The 10,455-nt window shown below is 37.1% G+C and overlaps 1 protein-coding gene across 1 annotated transcript; it reads left to right on the top strand.

Moving 5' to 3' along the window:
• Positions 1 to 2,072: 2,072 nt before the first annotated feature.
• LOC125474973 (histidine kinase 2-like) lies at positions 2,073 to 10,045 on the top strand. The gene is given in 15 exon segments (XM_048579257.1): positions 2,073 to 2,987; positions 3,323 to 3,559; positions 4,052 to 4,540; positions 4,748 to 5,023; positions 5,405 to 5,574; positions 5,695 to 5,907; positions 6,011 to 6,197; positions 6,361 to 6,412; positions 6,502 to 6,731; positions 6,827 to 6,925; positions 7,195 to 7,400; positions 7,402 to 7,860; positions 8,269 to 8,769; positions 8,853 to 9,235; positions 9,351 to 10,045. Coding segments are annotated over 14 exon segments (3,681 nt in total). The 5' UTR covers positions 2,073 to 2,675; the 3' UTR covers positions 9,103 to 9,235; positions 9,351 to 10,045.
• The last annotated feature ends 410 nt before the right edge of the window (positions 10,046 to 10,455 follow it).

Genomic DNA, 10,455 nt, shown 5'->3' with positions numbered 1-10,455 from the left:
AAATTTCAAAACAAACTAAGCCAAAGAAAGACGTAAAAAAAAAAAAAAAACAATGGTGCCGGAGAAGAAAAATACAAACTGAGGTGAAAAGAAGGTAAAATAAAATGGATAAAGTCAATGCCTAAAAAAATATCTTATGTTGTTCACTTCCAAAGATAAAATTAAAACCCATGATGTCTAGCTGTTTACTCCAAAGTATATACTACCACAACAATATAAGGCCAAAAAAGTGGGGGAAAGAGTTGTACAATAAATTAAAATATGGAAGAGTTTGATGACTTTGTGCTCGTTTAAAAGTACTTTTAGAATAACTGAAAACATCTTTTATGAAATTAATTTTGAATTCCAAAAGTACTTTAAGTGTTTCTTGAAAGAAGCACTGAATACGTGTTTCTTGCAGTCAATACTTAAAGTACTTTTTCGAAATCCGCTTGAATTTTTACTCAGAATTTGATTTAAAAAATATTTCATCTTCAGTCATTTTAAAAATATTTCCAAATAAATTTTATTTTTTATTTGTTGAGTCTCAAATTTGTCACATGATTGTATAGACCCTATCAATACTTAAGTAAAATAAGTAGCTTCTAACGATGGTCAAACTAATCATGGTTTTAATTTAATTGATAACGTATAACTCTAAATATATACTAGTACAATCTAATCGATTAATTTAAAACAATGTTTTTATGTTTTAATCAAATTGGTCCCATTATATTACATTGGCGGGTAAGGTATATAGCCGACATACATTTTCATGCAGATGCCCACCTCATTAAAATATATAATTAATTTAATTGAGAATCTTCACACATGGTGTACCCATTACCTCATTCCCCGAGTAATTCCCCTTTTTTTTTTTTTTCCTAAAATACTAGCGTCACACAATTTATTTATTTATTTTTGTATTTTCTGTGACCAAATAATGTGGACGGTAAAAAATCAATATTAGATCTTAAATTTCTAAGTTTGTTTTCTTGTCTGTCATATTATTTCAGAGAAAAAAAATAAGAACAGAAAATGAAAGAAGAAACTGGAAGTCTGAGTGGAAGCCTCTCTCTTTCTCTCTCTCTCTCTCTCTCTCTCTCTCTCTCTCTCTCTACATTATGTAGTAAGTCCGTATATCTGCATTGCAGCAGTGACAGATATCTTTAAACACCGAATGGTGGAGTCACTTTCAACTCTTACAAAAAAAAAAATAATAATAAAAAAAAATATTAGAGTGATCAATTTTTTTTTTTTTAACTTTATAAATTACATGATATAAGGGTTAAGGTTTTAGAAAACTCTAGATGTTAGTCGGGCTGCAATCTTGACGGCCCTAGGCGGTGATAATGAGAACAATTAGTTGATGATTGGGCATTTTTTTAATGATTTAAAGAAAAAATTTAACTATTAATTGTTAAATCATGTAGTTCATAAAAAAAATTGTCTAAAAATTTGACATCCCAAAACAGAAAAATAAAGGGGTATTGGAAAGGCTGTGTTATTATTATGGAATTGTTTATATTTTGGGTAATTTTGATGTTGGGCGTTTATTTGCTTTTGCTTAACCTTCCCCCCACTGGATGATGAGATAATGATGTCTCCAAACCTCAATTCAAAATGCTGGACACCAAGCTTAATAGAGAGAATAAGAGAGTGAGTGTGGGTCCGTATTTGCGCGTTTTTCAAGTCGTGTAATATGTCGTTTTCAAAATCAATTAAACATTGTGATAATTGGTGCCATTGAAATTTTATAGATATTAGATGGGTTTTGAGTCGTAGAACGTGTTCAAAACCGCTACTCATTATGAGTTAAAAAAGAAAATAAGCAATTTCTTTTATTAACTTGTTATTGGTTTGAGTTGGAATTTTATAGATATTCATACTTGTTGTGAGTCATATAGTGTTACACCTCAAATTGTCATCAACACTGTAAGTTAAAAAAATATGTGAAAAATACAAACGAGTATATAAATAATACTATCCTAACTAGAATTATACGAATATTCGTGCCGATTTCGGATCATATAATATGTAACGGCCACCCAAATATGTGGGGTTTAGAAAAGAAAAAGAAGCCACATTTTTCTCACTCTGATAATTGGTTCCAGTTGGAATTCTATAGAAACCAACTCCAGTCCAATCAATCTTTCCTTTTCCTTTTTCTTTTAAAAATTTCTTTTTTTATGGGTGCAGGGTTTTTTGTCCATGAAAATAGAAAATGCATCACTATTGATGCTCCTTTTGGGTTCACAGAAGTGTGGGTGGTAGAAAGAGCCCTGATTCAGAAAAAGGCCAATTCTTTCCCTCTTCTCTCCTTAATGATTTCTGCACAGGTTGCCCAAATAATAACACTGCTCTGGCTCATCAGCTTCTTGGTTTGGCATGATTGGTAGCCCCCCCTTCAGGAAAAAAAGGTGTAAATTTGATGGGTTTTCAAAGCTTCCCAGATGTAAAGATTTGAACTTGAAAAGTGAAAAAAGCAGTGGAATTTGGAGCTGGGTTCCTGAAAGCTGAAGTGGGTTCCATGCAATTTCACATCTTCATTTAGATTTTTCACTAAGCATTGTTCTTGATGTGTTTTTCTGAGCTGGGTTTGCTGAATATTTTGCTGGGTTTTCAGCATTTGGTGGTCAGATTTTGATGACTAGTTGTGCTGCGGCTTCCAGAAATCTCTGTGGAGTTACATTAGCATGTATCTGAATTGTAGGGTATTCTCTGGTTTTAATGGCAGATTGCCCTTCAATCTTGACTTGAATAAGGCAATGGAGGCTTTGTATGGGACTAGCTGTACTAGAAGATGGAGAGGAAAGGTTCTAATTCTGGGGCTTGTGGGTTTTGTTACAATCATTTGGGGTTTCATGAGTTTCAATGATGGAAGTTTGGGGATGAGAGAGAAAGCTCCAGATATGGGTGGAGAGAAAGCTTGGATCCTGCAGCAGCATTTCAATATCAGCAAGTCCCAGGTTCTCGCTTTCGCTTCGTTGTTCTCCGAATCAGATCAGGTAATGTGCTCATGACTTTTCTTAAACTTGCATCTATAAGCAGTTGCTTTTCTCATTTAGTCTATTTGGTTTTGCAGCTTCTAATTCTTGAGACAGTGCTTTACTTTAGAAATTTCTTATTTTGGTTTATGAATAGGTAGCAATTGAATAGTGAACTTTTGATCAATTGATTTCACGACTTATTTTTCCGGTTGGATGACACTCTAAGCATTCATATGCAAGGTGCTCGAGACCGTTTCTGTGTATCAACAGGGGAAAACTGCATAGTTATGAGAAAAAGCTTTTACATGTCCCCTTTTTTTCTACTTCTTCTCACTCGTCTCCGTGCATTGCAGATAACATCCCTTGAATGTACCAAAGAACCAGGACCGCGAATGATGTTAAGTAATGTCATTTCCTGTTCTCTGAAGGTGCTATGTTCAGATGAGGAGGCAGAAAATGAAGAAGCCAAGGACCAATGCCTGGTCCAAGATGAGAACATGCCCAAGAAGCGTGATGTATCATTGCTTGAGGACAAATCCGTATCATGCATCACGCAATCTACAGTTTCAGCAAATAGGATTTTTGGAAAGGTATAACTTTGATGCTTTATGGTTGTGTCGATTTGTCAGTGTTACAATTTAGGTTCCATAATTGCCATCGATGCTATGGGTACTGATACTTTACGTGACGTGAGTCACGTCAACCCCTTTCCTAATACATTGAATGGGGGAAAAAAATAAAATGTTAACCAGGTTCAACACTGGAAAAGCTCAAATGAAGAAATATATTCTATGACAATTTCCTGTAGGAACTTCCTATCACAATTGCATATATATATTTTTTCCCTATTTGAGTTGGTGCCGTGATGCCATGCCAGGACCATGCATCTAATACGGATACTAAAACCCTAATTTGTTTTTTTTCAGTGTGTGAAGAGGTGTAAAGGTGATAACTTTTCTGTGCAAAAAACTAACTTTTTAATGTAAATAATTTTATTCCATATTATTATTCTGGAAAGAACAAATGCTAAACTCTTTGGTGATGGTTCAAAATATCTAAATGGTTTTTTGTTCTTTGATTAGAACGATTTGGGTTCTGTGGCACAGGATTGTGCAAAAGAGGACTTGCAGTTGCTTTGTACATTGGTAATACGATGGTGGTGGGCTTTTGTTGGAATGATCATGTGCTACAAACTGTCTGGTTTTTCTATGAAATTGTGGAGGAATAAAAAACAGAAGGTGGTTCAAAAGGTTAAAGAGCAGCCATTGCCTCGGAGGAAGCAGCCAGAGAAACTGGAACAGCAAGCCCAAAAGCCTCCTAAGGTTGCTGGCACGTGGAGGACGAATCTACTTATAGTATTTATCATATTTGGCTGCATTACATCATTGTGGTTACTGTGTCACTTATGTGCAAGAGATCATTTGTGGAGGGAAGAAACACTTTCCAACATGTGCGACGAACGAGCCCGGATGTTGCAGGATCAGTTTAATGTGAGCCTGAATCATGTTCATGCTTTAGCTATTCTTGTATCCACCTTTCACCATCGGAAACAACCTACGGCAATTGATCAGGTAATTTTCGTATCTACCTTTAGGTAAGTAATTTGTCCCCCTAGATACGCCAGCTTAGTAGGAGCTTTGAGCAGGCATTTCAAGGATTTTATAATTTATACACCACTGAAAAGTAAGGAAAGGAAAAACTAATCAGTAACTTTAACGTTATCCAACTCTATTGGGTTATTAAGTGGTTTAACCTTGTGCATTTCTTTCTTTCCACAGAAAACATTTGGTGAATATACAGAGAGAACATCTTTTGAGAGACCCCTTACGAGTGGTGTTGCTTATGCTTTGAAAGTTACTCATGCTGAGAGGGAACATTTTGAGAAGGAACATGGATGGACAATAAAAAAAATGGAAACTGAGGACCAGACTCTAGTCCAAGATTTTATTACGGAAAGCTTGGCCTCTGCGCCTATTCAAGATGAATATGCGCCCGTGATCTTTTCTCAAGAAACTGTCTCCCACATTGTCTCTATTGACATGATGTCCGGAAAGGTTCGATTTGTTAGCCTTTGACTTCAAGATTTGCTCTCCCTCTCTCCTTTCTCTCCTCTCTGCTTTTGTTAACAGTTTTTTATTTATGAGCCTCTTTATCTGTGCCACATGCCTCAGACTAACAATGACTACCGTCACCTCCCTTGTTCTTGTGTACCCTTCATGCCAAATTAAACCTGTACAAGAAGGAAGAGATGGTACATTGATAATTTCACGACAGTGCTGCTCATTGATGTCACTAGACCATAATTCAACCTGCACAATTCAAAACTTATCAGCCGCTTCAAAAATTTACATCTACAAGCCATTCTTGCAAAAGCATATTATGTTGTCCGGTAACCATTCTTATAATGCTAATGTGAAATATTGCTAATTATATAGGAAGACCGTGAGAACATCTTGCGAGCAAGGGCAACTGGAAAGGGAGTACTGACATCCCCGTTTAAGCTATTGAAATCCAATCACCTGGGAGTTGTACTCACATTTGCAGTCTATAATGCTGATTTGCCTCCAGATGCCACACCAGAGCAACGTATTCAAGCTACTGTGGGGTAAATTTGTGGAGTTTTCTGGATTTCTATGACATGGCTTTGACTTAAGTTTTTTGAATTATTTTGTGTCTAATATCTACAGGCTGAAATTGATTCATATACTGGTGCTTTCATAAATAGGTATCTAGGTGCATCTTACGATGTTCCATCGCTGGTGGAGAAGCTCTTGCACCAACTTGCCAGCAAGCAAACAATTGTTGTGAATGTTTATGATACAACTAATGCATCTGCTCCGATCAACATGTATGGTACTGATGTTGTTGATACTGGCCTGTTGGAAATTAGCAACCTTGATTTTGGGGATCCACAACGCAAACATGAAATGCACTGCAGGTTAGATTTCATACAACGTTAATTATTTATATCAGCCCAAATATGTGGAATTACTCTTCTTTTTCTTTTCCTCCTATCCAATACAATTCTCTTTCGGTTGCAGGTTTAAGCACAAACCTCCGTTTCCTTTGACAGCAGCAAGTGCATCAATAGGAGTCCTAGTCATTACCTTGCTAGTTAGTCATATTTTTTATGCGGCCATAAGCCGAATAGCGAAAGTGGAGGCAGACTATCGTGAGATGATGGGACTCAAAGTTCGTGCAGAAGCTGCTGATGTGGCCAAATCTCAGGTTTTTTTTTTTCATTAACTATAACAATTTCCTATGATTGGAAGGTTCTCTCTTAAAATTGTCTCTGTCCCCGGTCTAAAAAAAAGTCCCAATTGTTTACTTATTCGTATATTATATAATGCTTCTTTATCAACCGGTGGCTGAACATCTCTCTCTTTTGCAGTTCCTTGCAACTGTTTCCCATGAGATCAGGACACCAATGAATGGTGTTTTAGGTAACGTAGAAGTTCTTCAGTGATACATTCCATATCGTGCAAAACTTTCAAGGTTACATAATCTGATGATATTTTCAATCAAAATCCAGGCATGCTGCAAATGCTGATGGACACCGATCTAGGTCCAAACCAACAGGACTATGCTGAGACTGCTCATGCTAGCGGGAGAGAATTGATATCGCTGATAAATGAGGTTCTTGATCAGGCAAAAATTGAATCAGGCAGGCTGGAACTTGAAACCGTACCTTTTGATTTGCGTTCAGTGCTTGATAATGTTCTATCACTTAACTCAGGAAAATCTAATGAGAAAGGAATTGAGGTAAAAACAACTTTTAACCTTTGTGTTTGGTGTATTCTTCTGTGGTTGTTACTGATATCAGTTCTTGTGGTTCGGGTTTTGTTTTGGGTGATAAGTTGGCTGCTTATGTTTCCAATATGGTACCTGAAGTTGTCATTGGTGATCCTGGACGCTTTCGGCAGATAATTACAAATCTTGTTGGAAATTCAATTAAGGTTAGATATTTTCTTACTACTGGTTTGGTGATAACAACTTCCCTTTTTTCTGTCTTTTATTGAAAATGAAAGGCTACCAGGTGCTAATAGAAATATAGTTGAACTTGTACATGGTTAGATCCTCGGTCTCCATGAATTATGCTAAAAGGCAGATTAATCAGATGATTATGCTTAGAACTATCTGCAATGTTGTTTCACTTTTAATACTGTTTACTGGTTTCATTACGTACTCATTATGCTAATTGTCTGCTAATTTGTTTAAACTGTAGTTCACCCATGACAAAGGACACATATTTGTCTCAGTGCATCTGGTGGATGAAGTGAGGGCCCCACCTGATCTTATGGATGAAGTTCTAAGACAAGGCTTGAACTTAGTTGGAGACGTCTCAAATAAAACTTATAATACCTTGAGTGGCTTTCCCGTTGTCAATAGATGGAAAAGCTGGGAAGGTTTTAAGTCAATACGCAGCACAAGCTCCGGAGGAATCTGATATGATCAAATTACTAGTAACAGTTGAGGATACAGGTGTAGGAATCCCATTAGATGCGCAAAGTCGCATTTTCACACCTTTTATGCAGGCTGATAGCTCCACGTCTAGAACTTATGGCGGTACTGGAATAGGATTGAGCATTAGTAAACGTCTGGTAGATCTTATGAGTGGGGAGATCGGGTTTGTAAGCGAACCTGGCACTGGCAGTACCTTTTCATTTACGGGATCTTTTGGGAAGGGAGAAATAAGTTCCCTAGAGACAAAGTGGCACCAGTATGAACCAGCTGTCTCAGAGTTTCAAGGACTGAGAGCATTGATAATAGATAATAAAACCATCCGAACTGAGGTCACGAAATACCATATGCAGAGATTGGGAATATCTGTGGATACAGTGTCCTATCCGGAATCAGCATGCGTTTATCTATCTAGTGCCGGCAACACCAGGTGAATTTTACCTTTTCAATATAGTTTATATTGTAGTCGGTTTTATGTCCTGAAACAAATCATTGAAGACTCGAGGTCTTAACATTTTTCTGTTGCATTTAATTATGAACATGATAAAAGGATTTTCCTGCTATGATTAGAATTCACGGCATCAACCACTTCACAGCTTTACAATTTTCTTCACTCTCTTTCACTTCTCTAAGAAAGTGATTTTGGTACGTGCTGTACATTATACAACTTTTCTTTAAAGTGATTTGGGACAAGAAAAACTATATACTTATTGTCCATACAACTATACGACTTAAATTATACAAGGAAAAAGTGATACTAATAAGATAAAGTTTGACTAATAACAGTAGAACTTGGATTTGATGTTTCTAATGCATCGTTAACGGTCTCTTTGTGCAGTCTTTCCACAGAGTTGGCCATGGTTGTTATTGACAAAGATGTTTGGGATAAAGAAGCTGGTATTATATTACATCATTCAATTAAAGAGCACAGGAAAAACAATGTGGAATCCCTCATAAACCTTCCGAAGATACTTCTCTTGGCTACCTCCATCACCCCTGTTGAACGCAATGTAGTCACATCTTTGGGTCTTGTAGATAAAGTATTGACAAAGCCACTTCGGTTAAGTGTCTTAATCGCTTGCTTTCAAGAAGCCCTTGGAAGTCGTAAGAAGAGGCTTCTAAATGCAAACAAACCAACTCTTGGAAAGTTACTGAGAGAGAGGAGAATTTTGGTTGTGGATGACAATGTAGTAAACAGAAGAGTGGCAGAAGGTGCTTTAAAGAAGTATGGAGCAATTGTCACCTGCGTGGAGAGTGGAAAGGCTGCCTTGTTGAAGCTTAAGCCACCCCACAACTTTGATGCTTGCTTTATGGATCTCCAGATGCCAGAAATGGATGGGTAATCAATCTGCCCGCTCTTCGCTCTCTAATCAAAGGGCTCTTTAGCTTGGATTTCATTTTTAACCGTCTATAATTGTGCAGGTTTGAAGCGACTCGGCTCATCCGTGGTATGGAGAGTGAGGTAAATGAGAAAATTGCAGCTGGGGAAGCATCAGTTGAGATATTTGGCAATGTCGAAAATTGGCACACGCCAATATTGGCTATGACGGCTGATGTGATTCAGGCTTCAAATGAAGAGTGCATGAAATGTGGGATGGATGATTATGTGTCAAAGCCATTTGAAGAAGAACAACTGTATTCAGCAGTGGCACGTTTCTTTGAGTCTGTTTAATCAAGAGGGACTCCTATTGATGTGGTTTTTTGTGGATTGATGCCATAGTGTCGTGGGTTCTCCAGTTAACACTGAGCCGCCCGGGCCCTGCCATGACCTGGTTGAGAGACAAATTTCCTAACTTCCAACCACGGTAATTTTCTAGCATCTCTCTTCTGCACATGTCAAAATATGTCATAACGCCTGCACCCAGCTGTTTTCAGTTGTTTCAGAAATGGTTTAATCACAACTCGTTTTGCTTCTCTCAGGAATACTGCGCATTGGGCCATGGAGAATGTATTCGTGTACGTGTGTATACTGGGAGACTGGCTGCCATCACTCGTCAGATCAAATACCATATGATCATCTGCCAAGCAAAATAAGAGAAATAGCCTTTGGTACATACCCTCTGCTCTTGTTTGTAGATTAGTGTCTGCCTTCCGCTTCCACCCAAAATTTTCCCCTCCATTATTTGTATATTCTCCATTGTAGTATGTAGGTCGGGAATAAGAACAATGTAGTGCCAAAATCATCCATTTTTTGAAATCTGATGAGATGAATGAATCTTTCATCTTATCGGTGTTAGTAGAAGGTTGCAAGCTAATAAACCCGACCCCATGAAGGATGAAAGGTTATTTGTTCATTTTATCAGAGTCGATGATGGCTGCTTTGACATTCTACGCGTTGAGGGAGATCGAAGAAAATACGAAAGACAGTTGATAATCGGAGATAGAGAGCGTGTGCACTTACGAGTTAGGTCTAAGAATGTGGTAGCATTGTGTTTCTTGAAATTTTTTGTAGAGGTATATAATTGTTTTTGTGTGTATACATTATGTAATGAAGATCACGTTGTAGGGGCATCTTCAGAGTACCACTGAGTGTAAAATATATGCGTTTCCTGTAATGCATATTTACATTCTCCATTGATATTGCCAAAAACTGATATGTAGGGTTCGTTTGATAACTATTTTTTGTTTTTAGTTTTCACTTGTTTTGCTTGAGATGTGGAAAAAGTATATAAAAGAACGAGCGGAGAAGACGGGTGCTGAGAGAGGGAGAGAGAGAACATAAAGAATGAATGAATGAAAACAAAATCTCGAAAGAAAAAAATTTGAAGTAGTTTTTGGTTTACAATTTGTGTACCCCTTTCATTATATATATATATATATATATATTCTTTTACTCCTCTTCTAACATTCTTCCTCCACTCTTTTTATTATTAAATCGATATACCAGCAATATTCTAAACTTGTATAGTTTTTCAAATTGAAGAGAAAGAGATTTGAACTTTAGATACAAACGAAGAACACCGTTGGCCTAACCAACTGCTTGCCTCCTAAGGAACAACTTATTTAACATAGTAATCACGCTACC

The sequence above is a fragment of a genome, unplaced genomic scaffold (assembly GCF_019419815.1).
Source record: "Pyrus x bretschneideri cultivar Hongxiangsu unplaced genomic scaffold, Pyrus_bretschneideri_v1 Contig13, whole genome shotgun sequence".
NCBI lineage: Eukaryota > Viridiplantae > Streptophyta > Magnoliopsida > Rosales > Rosaceae > Pyrus > Pyrus x bretschneideri.
This window is presented reverse-complemented; position numbering and strand designations above follow the sequence as displayed.